Genomic DNA, 15051 nt, shown 5'->3' with positions numbered 1-15051 from the left:
AAATCTGCCTTACCGGCAACTCCCTCTGCCAGGGAGGCAGTGTTGGTGGCTATTCAAAAACTGTATTCACAGCAAGTGATTGTCAAGGTACCCCTCCTTCAACAAGGAAAGGGTTACTATTCCACAATGTTTGTGGTACCGAAACCGGACGGTTCGGTGAGACCCATCTTAAATGTAAAATCCTTGAACACTTATATCAAAAGATTCAAGTTCAAGATGGAATCGCTCAGGGCGGTTATTGCGAGCCTGGACGAGGGGGATTACATGGTCTCCCTGGACATCAAGGATGCGTACCTGCATGTCCCCATTTACCCTCCTCACCAGGAGTACCTCAGATTTGTGGTACAGGACTGTCACTATCAGTTCCAGACGCTGCCGTTTGGGTTATCAACGGCACCGAGGGTCTTTACCAAGGTAGTGGCCGAAATGATGATACTCCTTCGCAAGAAGGGAGTTTTAATTATCCCGTACTTGGACGATCTCCTGATAAAGGCGAGGTCCAAGGAACAGTTGGTAGTGGGGGTAGCACTTTCTCGGGAAGTGCTGCAACAGCACGGCTGGATTCTCAATATTCCAAAGTCACAGCTGGTCCCGACGACACGTCTTCTGTTCCTGGAAATGATTCTGGACACAGACCAGAAAAAAGTGTTTCTTCCAGTGGAAAAAGCCGAGGAGTTGTCATCTCTAGTCAGAAACCTCCTAAAACCAGGACAGGTGTAGGTACATCAATGCACACGAGTCCTGGGAAAAATGGTAGCTTCGTACGAAGCAATTCCATTCGGAAGGTTCCACGCAAGGATTTTCCAGTGGGACCTGTTGGACAAGTGGTCCGGGTCCCATCTCCAGATGCAGCAGCGGATAACCCTGTCGGCAAGGACCAGGGTGTCGCTGCTGTGGTGGCTGCAGAGGGCTCATCTACTAGAGGGCCGCAGATTCGGAATACAGGACTGGGTCCTGGTGACCACGGATGCCAGCCTTCGGGGCTGGGGTGCAGTCACACAGGGAAGACATTTCCAAGGACTGTGGTCAACTCAGGAGATTTCACTTCACATAAATATTCTGGAGCTAAGGGCCATTTACAATGCCCTAAGCCAAGCAAGACCCCTGCTTCAGAACCAGCCGGTACTGATCCAATCAGACAACATCATGACGGTCGACCATGTAAACAGACAGGGCTGCACAAGAAGCAGGAGGGCAATGGCAGAAGCCACAAGGATTCTCCGATGGGCGGAAAATCACGTGTTAGCACTGACAGCAGTGTTCATTCTGGGAGTGGACAACTGGGAAGCAGACTTCCTCAGCAGGCACGACCTCCACCCGGGAGAGTGGGGACTTCATCCAGAAGTCTTCCAAATGCTGGTAAACCGTTGGGAAAGACCACAGGTGGACATGATGGCGTCCCGCCTCAACAAAAAGCTAAAAAGATATTGCGCCAGGTCAAGGGACCCTCAGGCGATCGCTGTGGACGCTCTAGTAACACCGTGGGTGTACCAGTCGGTTTATGTGTTTCCTCCTCTGCCTCTCATTCCCAAGGTACTGAGAATAATACGAAGGCGAGGAGTGAAACCTATACTCGTGGTTCCGGATTGGCCAAGAAGAGCTTGGTACCCGGAACTTCAAGAGATGCTTTCAGAGGACCCATGGCCTCTACCGCTAAGGCAGGACCTGCTGCAGCAGGGGCCCTGCCTGTTCCAAGACTTACCGCGGCTGCGTTTGACGGCATGGCGGTTGAACACCGGATCCTGAAGGAAAAAGGCATTCTGGAGGAAGTCATCCCTACCCTGATCAAAGCCAGGAAGGATGTCACTGCAAAACATTATCACCGCATTTGGCGGAAATATGTTGCTTGGTGTGAGGCCAGGAAGGCCCCAACGGAGGAATTTCAACTGGGTCGATTCCTGCATTTCCCGCAAGCAGGGGTGACGTTGGGCCTCAAATTGGGGTCCATTAAGGTCCAGATTTTGGCTCTGTCGATTTTCTTCCAGAAAGAACTGGCTTCACTGCCTGAAGTTCAGACTTTTGTCAAAGGAGTTCTGCATATTCAGCCTCCTTTTGTGCCCCCAGTGGCACCTTGGGATCTCAATGTGGTTTTAGAATTCCTGAGATCACATTGGTTTGAGCCACTTAAGACTGTGGATTTGAAATATCTCACGTGGAAAGTGGTCATGCTGTTGGCCCTGGCTTCGGCCAGGCGTGTATCAGAAATGGCGGCTTTGTCTTGTAAAAGCCCTTATCTGATTTTCCATATGGATAGGGCAGAGTTGAGGACTCGTCCTCAGTTTCTCCCGAAGGTGGTCTCAGCTTTTCACTTGAACCAACCTATTGTTGTGCCTGCGGCTACTAGGGACTTGGAGGATTCCAAGTTACTGGACGTAGTCAGGGTCCTGAAAATTTATGTTTCCAGGACGGCTGGAGTCAGGAAAACTGACTCGCTGTTTATCCTGTATGCACCCAACAAGCTGGGTGCTCCTGCTTCTAAGCAGACTATCACGCGCTGGATTTGTAGCACTATTCAGCTGGCGCATTCTGCTGTGGGATTACCGCAGCCTAAATCTGTAAAAACCCATTCCACAAGGAAGGTGGGCTCATCTTGGGCGGCTGCCCGAGGGGTCTCGGCTTTACAACTTGCCGAGCTGCTACTTGGTCAGGGGCAAACACGTTTGCAAAATTCTACAAATTTGATACCCTGGCTGAGGAGGACCTGGAGTTCTCTCATTCGGTGCTGCAGAGTCATCCGCACTCTCCCGCCCGTTTGGGAGCTTTGGTATAATCCCCATGGTCCTTACGGAGTCCCCAGCATCCACTAGGACGTCAGAGAAAATAAGAATTTACTCACCGGTAATTCTATTTCTCGTAGTCCGTAGTGGATGCTGGGCGCCCATCCCAAGTGCGGATTGTCTGCAATACTTGTAAATAGTTATTGTTACACAAATCGGGTTATTGCGAGCCTTCTGTTCAGAGGCTCCATTGTTATCATACTGTTAACCGGGGTTCCTATCACGTGTTATATGGTGTGATTGGTGAGTCTTACCCGGGATTCAAAATCCTTCCTTATTGTGTCAGCTCTTCCGGGCACAGTGTCCTAACTGAGGCTTGGAGGAGGGTCATAGGGGGAGGAGCCAGTGCACACCAGATAGTCCTAAATCTTTCTTTAGATGTGCCCAGTCTCCTGCGGAGCCGTCTATTCCCAATGGTCCTTACGGAGTCCCCAGCATCCACTACGGACTACGAGAAATAGAATTACCGGTGAGTAAATTCTTATTTTTGCTAGTCTTTGTCCTCAAGCCCTTGCCCACCTCTATAGTCATACCAACAAATGGCCATAGCTAGGAACCCATGTTATCATCCAGTAACAATGCTGCAATAAACCATATTTCCAAATTTCTGGCTATAGTTGGGCAAGGCCATTTCCTTTTTAAGGGCGGGATGTACTATGCATCACATTTTTACTCCCTTTAATATATTGCGCCCATAGGGTGGCAATACCCCCATGCACAAAGCGAGATCCAGCATTAAAAATTGGTTCATAACAAATTTTGTGTGGAAGGACTTGACTGGTCTGCACAGCCCTGACCTCGGCCCCATCAAACACCTTTAATGATGAACTGGAATGCCCACTAAGAGTCAGACATTATCGCCCAACAGTGCCTGATCTCACAAATGCTCTTGTGGTTGGAATGAAAGCAAATTCCCTGCAGCCATATTTCAAAATCTTGTGGCAAGCCATACTAGAATAATGCTGGCTGTTAAAGCCTCTAAAAGGGGACCAACTACATGTGAAAAACCATTGTGAGGGCTGTAACTAGAGATGTGACAGTGGTGCCATTACATAAAACACCGGGCTCTGGGGCGGCACCATCACTGCAGCAGTCCTTGCATCTGGCTTGCAGGGTTCCTAGAATGGCACCCTGCAACTAGAAATGCTGCTGCATTGTTGCTGGAGCATACTTTAGAGGCTACAGACATGCACCCTGCAGCCCTTCCCCCTGAGCCTGATGTCATGCTCAAGGGGTGTGGAAGCACAAGGTGCTGTAAAGCCCTGTTACGGCACAAACCACTTGCACACATAGTTCTCATAAACACTTTTGCAAACTAATGCATATTGGGGGTCATTCCAAGTTGATCGTAGCTGTGCTAAATTTAGCACAGCTACGATCAGGCACTCAGACATGCGGGGGGACGCCCAGCACAGGGGCCTCCCACAGACATGCGGGCGCCCCCCCTGCAGAAATACAAAAGCATCGCACAGCGGCGATGCTTTTGCATTTGAGGAATAACTCCCGGCCAACACAGCTCCTGCGGCTGGTTGGGAGAACCTCTTCTTTGCCCGGGTCGCAGCGCCTGCGTGTGACGTCACGCAGCTGGCGCGCCCCCCCCCCACCCCAACGGTGTGGCCACGCCTGCGTTTGCTGGACTGTGCCCCCTAAACGGCAGCTTAACGCCGCTGTCCAGCGACCTCCCGCCCAGCGACCTCCTCTGCCTGTCAATCAGGCAGAGGCAATCACTAGGGAAAAAGGCCTTCGGCCGTCCAGCATGCGCCGGCGTACTGCGGCGCCAGTGCATGCGCAGGTCTGACCCGATCACTGCGCTATGATAAACTGCAGCGAACAATCGGGTCGGAATGAAACCCATTATGAGCAGTTGGCTCAGCATAACCCCTCCAAAACCCAGGTATAGAACAATGTGTTGGATAACTTCATATTTCAGCCCCTGTGTTTCTTCTAGGATTTCCCTCAATACATACTGTATACAGGTTTATGTATGTATTATATTATTAGATTCTGTATGCAAGGCAATGTCTTTGTGGTGCTTTAATTACGTGTGACGTTGAATTGAAGTCTGAGAACTCTGGTTGGTGAAAATAATGAAGCAAAAATCAATATCTGATGCAAACCTTTTCTACACCTTGATAACACATTAAAATGTCTCTGGAACACTTTCACTTTTTCATTTTTATGAGGTTTTAGTGTATACATAATTTTATTTTTTGCATGTCCTCTACAGGAAATCGTGTTGGTGGTATTTTTTGGAACAGAATATGTTATCCGATTGTGGTCTGCAGGTTGCCGAAGCAAATATGTCGGGGTATGGGGAAGACTTCGCTTCGCTAGGAAACCAATTTCTGTCATAGGTAAGTGTATGAATGCAATACACACCCATAAGGCTTTATTTCAGGTTTTATATATAACTAGTTACCAGCCCATCAAAATGATGGAACAGCATAACAGTAATGTCAGCACCAGCGGCTGTGCGCACCCAAACGGAGCAACAATTGAATTGCTCCATTGGAGGCCATCTACTGGCCGCCGGCACACAAAACAATTTAATTCTACCTATAGAGGTGAGGAGGAGCGTTAGCGTTTTAGTATATAAGATTAAGAATATTACTTGCCTACAGTCCATGGTACACGATACAACTCATCCAGCCAATCTCCCGATGTTTGCTGTGGTCAGTATATTCGCTTTTTCTAAGATGGGCCGAAACTCGGGTCATATTTAGTGATGTACGCAAACCCGATGGTTTATGTACATCTCCAGTGATTGGAAAATGTGCTGCTCGTGTGCAGGTATTTCTCTGTGACTGCGGTCGCAGTGCCCCTAAGCTGTAGCATAATTGGCACTGTGTCAGCCCTATCTTCTGAGAGTGGTGAGGACAGTGTCTGTGTCTTCTGCCGCAGAGTTACTGGCCTCTGATACGGAGCTGAGGCGTCCATACTGCGTAGGCTTGGGCTCACTCACATGGTCTTTGGACGCAACAATCAGATCTGCAATGCCAGCAGTCAGCGTTCACAGACGTAGCAGCAATGCAAATAGCGTCCATCTCTGAATCGAGCACGTTGTTTGATGAGGATAATTTCTAGATTCCAGTATAAGTTATCCTATAAGCTGACCACACTTACCACAGTCCGATCATTCCATTTGATGTTGAGTTTTGGTGTATCATTGGATAACTTTTTATTTACAGGTTTATTGGTGACAGGTGCAATTAATTGCAGATGGGCAAACTAATCATAATTTTAGGTAAAATTAATAAATAATATTCTGAAAGCAAAATGGATTGATGCCCGTTGAAGTTAATGTATTTTATTCATATTGATGCCATTAATATACTGTAATTGTCCTAATGGCACAACAGCAAAAAAGTTTCTACACAAGGATTGCTTAATAAATAAAATAAATGTAGACATATTTACCTTAATTGTATATTTATTATTTATTGACAATTTCTTATATAGCACAGCATATTCCGTTGCGCTTTACAATTAGAACAAGAATAATAGAACAAAACTGGGTAAAAACAGACAGACATAGAGGTAGGAGGGCCCTGCTCGCAAACTTCCAATCTATAGAGACCTAGGCAGTGACACACAAGGATAGACGCTATCTATTGCATAATGGTCCACCAGATTGCAAAGGGTATTAGTGGACTGTATGATATGGCCACCCAGCAATGTTGGCCAAGGGTCAGAAGGTTTGTGAAAGTGAAGGAAGATAAAATATGTGAGGTTATGTGTGAACTGTACAGAGGGGATGTAATTAGAGAAGGAGGCATTGTAGGTTATGTGGATGGGTTCGGAATTTGATTAACTTGCCTGAAGAGGTGATTTTTCAGGGAACGTTTGAAGGTTTAGAGACTAGAGGTGAGTCTTATTGTGGGTGGTAGGGCACTCCACAGAGTGGGCGCAGCCCGAAGAAGGTCCTGTCATTTTCAGTGGGAGTAAGTAATGCGTGTGTATGAGAGTCGCAGCTCTTGTGCAGAGCGTAGAGGTCGGGTAGGGAGATATTTTGAGATGAGTGAAGAGATGTACAGTATGTTGGTGCAGTTTGGTTAACAGCCTTGTATGTGAGTAAAAGTATTTTATATTGATTATGGTAGAATACCGGAACCAATGGAGGGACTGACAGAGTGGATCTGCAGACGATGAACGTCTTGCAAGGAAAATCAGCCTTGCAGTTGCATTCAAAATGGATTGTAGTGGTGTGAGCCTATGTTTGGGAAGACCGGTCAGGAGACTATTACAAGAAACAATGTGGGAGATAATGAGTGCATGGATTAGAGTTTTTGCTATTTCTTGTGTAAGATATGGTCACATTTTGGATATGTTTCTTAGATGTATGTAACATAATTTTGAGACCGACTGAATGTGGAGAACAAAGGACAGTTCAGAGTCGAGAATGACACATAGGGAGCGAGCTTGTGGGGTAGCGGTGATTGTTGAGTTATCAATGGTGATAGAGAGATCAAGTTGGTAACTATTATTGGCCGATGGAAACAAAATTAATTCTGCTTTGGAAATATTAAGTTTCAGGTGGCGAGATGTCATCCAAGAGGAAACAACAGGAAGGCATTCAGTGACATGGCCCAATACAGATGATGCCAAATCTGGGGAGAATAGGTAGATTTGAGTATCATCTGCCTACAGGTTATACTGAAATCCGAAAGAGCTGATTAGTTTGCCAAGTGATGTGGTTTAGATTGAGAAAAGCAGAAAACCTAAGACAGCCTTGCAGTACTCTGATAGAGTATATGATTGTACAGAAATATAACTGCTCTTTTGGAAACAAAAAGGTTGTTTGACTACACATTATTTAAATAGGATATGTTTTCTTGTTGCAGATTTAATTGTAGTTGTAGCTTCCGTTATAGTTCTTTGTGTGGGATCAAATGGACAAGTCTTTGCAACATCAGCAATACGGTAAGTTTTGTATTTGCACTTTTTTTTAATGAATTAATAAGAATTTAGTAATAAAGGTACCAAGTTCCTCAGTGTTTTTGTGGAGAATGAGCTACAAGTGATCCATTAATTACCAATACAAAAAAGCCTTTATTTCTTTCTTTTTCTTTCTTTTCCTTTTTTCTTTCTTTTTCTTTTTTCTTTTCCTTTCTTTCTTTCTTTCTTTCTTTCTTTCTTTCTTTCTTTCTTTCTTTCTTTCTTTCTTTCTTTCTTTCTTTTTCTTTCTTTCTTTCTCTTTCTTTCTTTCTTTCTTTTTCTTTCTTTCTTTCTTTCTTTCTTTCTTTTTCTTTCTTTTTCTTTCTTTCTTTCTTTCTTTCTTTCTTTCTTTCTTTCTTTCTTTCTTTCTTTCTTTCTTTCTTTCTTTCTTTCTTTCTTTCTTTCTCTCTCATTCTCTCTCTCATTCACTCTCTCATTCACTCTCTCATATTAGGGGTATATTTACTAAAGTGTGGATTTACAAAAGTGGAGATGTTGCCCGTAGCAACCAATCAGATTGTGATATTATGTTCTAGAAGGTGCTAGATCGTAGAATCTGATTGGCTGCTATGGGCAACAGCTCCACTTTTGTAAACATAACCCAAAGTCTTGTTCCATTGGAAAACTAGTCTATTTTATTGAACTGTTCACTCATATCATTTATTTCTGTGTTCAGTCCATTGAAAGAGACATGATCAGGCTGTCGTTTTCTGCTGTACCTTTTGCAAATTACAAACACTTCATGCTAGTTTGGCAAGTAAGGTGCTGCAGTACTTTTCAGCTTTGAAAACCCTTTGATATCAGTCTCTGTAGAATTCAATAGAATTAAAAAATATATATACGAAATAGTGTAATAGTCTGTATGTGCAGCCCTCTCATTTTGTTTTGTGACCTTTCAAAAAATAACAGTTGGTGAAATTTGACAAAATAAGAAACGCGTTGTTTCTTTTAATTCTTCTTCTCTGGTTTCCAACAGTCTCTTATTTCTAGGGCAGTCCTTGAAATTTCAGACCATGAACACGTTTATTGATATCAACCAGTTGCCCAGTAATACTTCCCTTGCTTTGCCAGTTCTATATACTCTGGTTTTATCCGTAACTTTTTGCATTCCCACTTTTGGAATTGGACACCATACAGATTTTTTGATCATGCATACAGTAACTGCAGAACCAGCAATACTTGTATTGAAATTGCTTTACAAAATACATATTTCAGTAAAGCATCAATTTAAATATGAACCAAATTAAAAATAAAAATTGTACGCTGTTAGTTTTTTGTTAATAACAAGAAACACTTTCTCAACCCTCATTTACGGCATTTTTTTTATTTAACACACTGGATTTATGAGTAGGCTATATTTTAACGATTTGTAACTCCACCTATGTGACATTTGTCTAATGAAAGCTATCTATTAATTAAACCGGTATTGTCTGGCAGGGGAATCCGATTTCTGCAGATTTTACGAATGTTACATGTTGACCGTCAAGGTGGCACATGGAGATTACTGGGATCAGTGGTTTTTATACACAGACAGGTAAGTCACATCCGCTTCTGTACAATAAATGGAATAATGAGAGGCGGCATGAGTAAAATGCTCATACATTCTTGATTTTGGTGACCAGTTAGACATATCACACAGATTGCACCACAAAATATTGCTGACCTATATTTGATGTTAATCAGGGTGGATAGTAAATCCCCTTGGCTGATGACCACATGTGGGCTTGTATGCAGGACTCATCTTGGCACAACAAATTAAATCTGGCGGAATAAATGTGAGGCCGATCCTGGCAAGAGAGCAGTCACTTGGCAGTCGGATGCAGTGCTCCTGTAGACCTGTGTATGGCCAACATTATTATGTCTGCTTGTTTCTATCCTCAGCACAGGCCCTGATAAATGGGTGTGGTTCATTGGGTTGACCCTAACTAGGTCGACCACTATTGGTCAACAGTGACTAGGTCGACACCTGGAATTATGTAGATCGACATGGAAAAAGGTCGGCACAGGTTACTATTCACAATCATAGTCCACGTGGATCGTTAAGTATGAAAAAGTTAAAAAAAAAATTGTGAAAAACCCATGTCGACCTTTTCATGTGTTGACCTTTGCCATGTTGGCCTACTGACCATGTCGACCTAAAGAACATGTGGACCAATAGTGGTCAATCTAATGACTGTCGACCTAAGTGTGGTCGACCTAAAGACCGGATACCCTGATAAATTAGCATTTCATTCCTTGCATGCAGAAAAATGAATGATTGCAATTTTCTGGATTTAGCCCTATACCACCTATTTATCCAAGATGATTAGACCGGAATCAGGTTTATAACTGCCACAGAGAAGATCACTTATTGGATGATAAAGTGGATACATTTACTTAAGAAAGGGAACCATGTTTTACATGTTCCTCAAAGCGATAGGTGGTGGCATATAAAACATAATTTGTACTGTCTGGTCCAGCGGTTCCCAAACGTTCTTGAATCACGGCACCCTAGAGTATCACATTTTTTTTCATTGCTCCCCTAAGATGAATTTTTTTTTTAATGATAAGTTTGAAAAAAAATATATTAATTAAAGTAAATTGTGCCTACCTGACATCATTATAGTCATTTACGTGGTGTTGTATAGTTGTTCTTCTGACTGTCCACATGTTTTATGGTTAGCACCAGCATGGGTTTTGTCTATCACTTTGACCATAAATTTTTTTATTTGGTCCTGGACCACCAACCCAAGGCACCCCTGCAAGAGCCTCGTGCCACCACAGAGTGCCTAGGCACACAGTATGGGAACTACTGGTCCGGTCTATTAATCACACCTAAACAAATGACCAGGCCACTATCCCCCATGATGGAGGAGGAGTACCTCCTAAACTAGGTTTCATAAATAATTGCTGTTAGATCAATAGGAGACATGCTCTTATTCCTCTTCCACACTCTCTTATCTCCTACCGTTACCTGTCTTCATTGCTGTGCTTCCCCACCCCCCAATGCTTTCTAATAAGGTTAATATTCTCTATATAATCCTTTATATAGATGATTAAATTGTGTTATTTTATTGTATTTTTCACTATTGCACATATACCATTTTCATTTAAATTCATAAAATATTATTAGATAATAGCAAGTAAAAGAATCTTTTTTTCTCTCATTTATTTATATTTGTCTCACTTGTGTTGTGTTTTCAAGGAACTGATAACAACACTGTACATTGGGTTCCTGGGCTTGATCTTCTCTTCTTATTTTGTGTACCTTGCTGAAAAAGATGCTATTGATGGGTCTGGAGAGTACCAGTTTGGCAGTTATGCTGATGCTCTGTGGTGGGGAGTAGTAAGTATACCCAGTACTTGACGATTTGGTATGCAGAACCTGGCAAGTAATCCACTGCATGTAGCTTGGTAGGGTATAGTAGGAATGTAGGATCTTCTAGCTTACAGGTCTAGAACTTAGGACTTGTTCAGTCCAGTTGTCCAGTACTACTTGTCATATGGGAATTTGCAAAGATTCCTTATTTAATTAGCATGTCTACAAAATTAGGAGGGTTGTTCAAAAAAGTGGTAAAAGATGTATGGCCAACATATATGCATTTTTTGTGAGTTTATATAAGTAATTTAAAGCCCAAAAAGCATTGATTATTATCTGTCTCATGGTCAAAAATGACATCAAATCCCCATGAAGAATTCCTCGGTTCAATGATATTAAAGTTCTGCTTACAGATATGTCCTCTTACAACTAGCCTCAATATGCCATGAGGCGCAAGAATACTGACAAGAGTGAGCCCGTCAGGTCCCTTGTGGTTCTTCAAGTTCCATATACAGTATCTTTTTGCTTTTTTTTTCTACTCGAAAATGCAGTTGCAATGCAATGTGACTAGAACGCACCAGGAGACTGTGCTGATTAATTTGATATGTGATACTGATATATCTGTATGCGACTGAGTCTGTATATGAAGCACAGTGGAACTTGGCTGCTGTATCATATCACTTCCTGTACAGATTCCTCATAGCTAGCTGACCACACAAAAAGGACTTGCTTTGCACTAGTTAAGATGGTCTTCAGGTTTTATTCCACATTTCCAATGGGACATATTTTGTGCCTTTGTAGTGCACATTTATATGGTAGATACATTTTATGTATGTGGCTGAGCATTATCTTTATGAGAGAAAGAGTGTCCGTTAGTGACATGGGTAGGAGCCTGCCCTTTGGGCTGTTGGTATTACTCCAGTGCAAAACTAGGACATTTTGCTAGAGCAGACCTTGTGTGCCTTTTTATATATGACCTCCTATGTGTCCAGTGTATGTCCTTGTATGCCTCACCTGGAATAATACCTGCCTTCTATCTCTAGGTCACAGTTACAACCATTGGCTATGGAGACAAGGTTCCCCAGACGTGGATTGGGAAAACAATAGCGTCCTGCTTTTCGGTCTTCGCCATTTCCTTCTTTGCACTGCCAGCGGTATGAGCTTACTTTACCATGCAATCACCAACACATAATAGTACCATAAACATGTACCTACTGTATTGATTTGATTTCTGGATGCCTGACTGTCGGTGTGCTCACAGTTTCACCTGTCTCGGTCCACAGGGTATCCTTGGCTCTGGTTTTGCCCTGAAAGTACAGCAGAAGCAGAGACAGAAGCACTTTAACCGTCAAATTCCAGCAGCTGCATCTCTTATTCAGGTAGCAAATTCCATTTGGCGCGTTATACAGGGCCCTGTTGCAGAAAGTGGTCTCGCAGCCTGCACACTATACACAGGATTAATTTAACCATTTATGAATTATAACATAACCTCAGTTTCTATCTTCTATCAGAATAAGATTGATTATACAGTATTAGTTGGAATCACAGCCAACAGAGTAAGAACAGATTGTTCTATCAAATAGATCAATGATCGACTAAGGTCAAATCAACCTATCAATTGTATGTGTGTTCCTTTTAGCTGACTCCTACCATTTAAGTATACATGAGCAACTACCCTTGGCCTATTCAAATATCTTCAGGTGATAAAAGGGCGCTTCTTACAACTGGTTGCCTGCGAGAAAGATCAATAGTGAAACGTACGTCGGCAGGTGTCCCTGCTGGTGTGTCAGTGCTCTACCTGATATGCTCTATAACAGGGGTTCTCAAACTCGGTCCTCAGGACCCCACACAGTGCACGTTTTGCAGGTAACCCAGCAAGTGCACAGGTTTATTAATTACTCACAGACACCTTTTGAAAGGTCCACAGCTGGAGCTAATTATTTCACTTGTGAATCTGTGAGGAGTCCTGCAAAACATGCACTGTGTGGGGTCCTGAGGACCGAGTTTGAGAACCTGTGCTCTATAACATCTGACTTATATTAATATAACAAATATCAAACTGTATACACGCTGCCAACTCATAACATTGTGCAGCAGTGTCTCGTGGTTATGTATAATGACAGCCTACTGTCATGTGAAAAACTGCTCTGAACTTTCAAAAACTGTCCAAGAATTACATCACGCAAATATAAAAACACATCAGATTTCTCACACGGGGTATATGCTTACAGCATTGTATGGTTATTACGTTTCACAACTAATTAATGTTATTGTTAATGTATGCTTGTAATATCCTGTGTATTCTGCAAACGTATATAAAGCGCCTGATTCAGATGTGGTTGTTCTTGCTGCTGCCGTTGCTATCTTTTGCCATATGCAGTTGCGATTATATGCTAATATGGGCAAAAGCTAACCTGAGCATAGGGACATCCAATGCAGTCGCATAATTTCTGTCCAATAGTGTATAATTGCTGATACATCGGTACCATCGTTGCAAATAGGAACATGTTGCACAATCTGAACTGCTCTTTTAGGACACAGAGGGCTCTCTAGTAGCCAGTAAGAGCACAACTGCTAATTTATGCACGCTGGGAAATGTCAGCTGAAGAGCAATGACCTCTCCCCTTTACCGCACCCAAACACTGTCTTCCTGTCACTCACTCTGCGACTAATTCCATGGTGTCACCACTGTAGCAGTTCAGTCACTGCGCGTGTGCACTGCAGCTTATATGCAAGAAAACATCGACTGGTTTGTGTACAATAGCCTCCTTGCAACATCATCTGAATCCGGCCCAAAGGGCGCAGTTATTGTATTGTACCAACACACTAAGTGGCAATAATAATTATCTGTGTATATGAGTATGTTTGAATACCTCTCGTTATCCGATAGAAGGAACTTCATAAGATCAACTGTTCTCTGTATAAATGTTAAGAACCTTTATCTATATTAGATTAGTATACTCGCCTCAAGTTAGGAAGTTTCTTTTATTAGATACCTATTATCCCATTCATATAGTCAGCATTACAACTGCTGTATGATCAGACTTTCTATCTATCTATCTGTCTGCCTGTCTGTCTGTCTGCCTGCCTGCCTGTCTGCCTGTCTGTCTGTCTGTCTGTCTGGCTGTCTGTCTGTCTGCCTGCCTGCCTGCCTGCCTGCCTGCCTGTCTGTCTGTCTGCCTGCCTGTCTGTCTGCCTGTCTGTCTGTCTGTGTCTATCTATCTATCTGTCTATCTTTCTCTGGCTGGGTCCACAGGATTATCCACAGGATAACATGGGGATATGGTTGAGCGACAGCGGAAATGGCACCAACACGGTCACAAGCTTTCTGGCCTCCCAGGATGCATCGGGGCTTCCCCATATAATCCCGCCCACTGACTCAGATCAGTTTTTTGCTTGGTGCGGCAGGAAGCCGCATGGTCACAGGGCTGCTGTAGATAGCAGCCTGAAGCTTTTATTATTTTATTTTTATGGACTTACTTTTTTGAGCAACTTTTCTTAACAGCGTCTTAAACGCATACTGGAAAGAGTCGCTCCAACAACTCCCCACCGGGTCGCAACAACGCTTACCTTCGCGGTACAGTGCTGTCTCGTCTGTGTCGGATGTTCTAGCAGGTCCAGCAGACGTATCCAGGCTGTGGCCGGAGCATGGGGGGAAGGTGAGTCTATGGATTTCCTCTTACTAGGGGGGTCTGGACACAGCTACACTGTATTGGTGGAGACTACAAACAGTGTGTTGATGCGCCGAACATCTCGAGTGCGACAGCGCTACGCTCCAGGGATCATAGGCGCCTGCCCGCCCCTCCTCCGAGTTCATGACCAGTTTCCGCGCATCTCCCGTCCATGTACTGAATGACCTCACTTCCGTCTCAGACGCTACCACGAGGGTACTCGGTCGCAGCTTAGACGCTGCGGTTGTGTACACTAGAGATCCCGCCTAGACCGAGTCGCAGGCCTTAGTGTCTGCATACACGTGGAAGTCGCTGAGCGTCCGTGTCCGTTATCAGTAGCGGTAGTGTACATCAGTAGCGTCTGAATCCA

General features: G+C 43.6%; 1 protein-coding gene across 1 annotated transcript in view; it reads left to right on the top strand.

The window, feature by feature from the left end:
- KCNQ1 (potassium voltage-gated channel subfamily Q member 1) overlaps positions 1–15051 on the top strand; it is a 278960-nt gene that overhangs the window by 205826 nt on the left and 58083 nt on the right. Inside the window, exons 4-9 of the mRNA XM_063944343.1 lie at positions 5005–5131; positions 7619–7697; positions 9150–9246; positions 10897–11037; positions 12054–12164; positions 12294–12389. Of these exons, the coding sequence (XP_063800413.1) occupies positions 5005–5131; positions 7619–7697; positions 9150–9246; positions 10897–11037; positions 12054–12164; positions 12294–12389 (651 nt within the window). The remainder of the gene's footprint in view (positions 1–5004; positions 5132–7618; positions 7698–9149; positions 9247–10896; positions 11038–12053; positions 12165–12293; positions 12390–15051) is intronic.

This window comes from Pseudophryne corroboree, chromosome 11 (genome assembly GCF_028390025.1).
Source record: "Pseudophryne corroboree isolate aPseCor3 chromosome 11, aPseCor3.hap2, whole genome shotgun sequence".
Taxonomy (NCBI): Eukaryota; Metazoa; Chordata; class Amphibia; order Anura; family Myobatrachidae; genus Pseudophryne; species Pseudophryne corroboree.
This window is presented reverse-complemented; position numbering and strand designations above follow the sequence as displayed.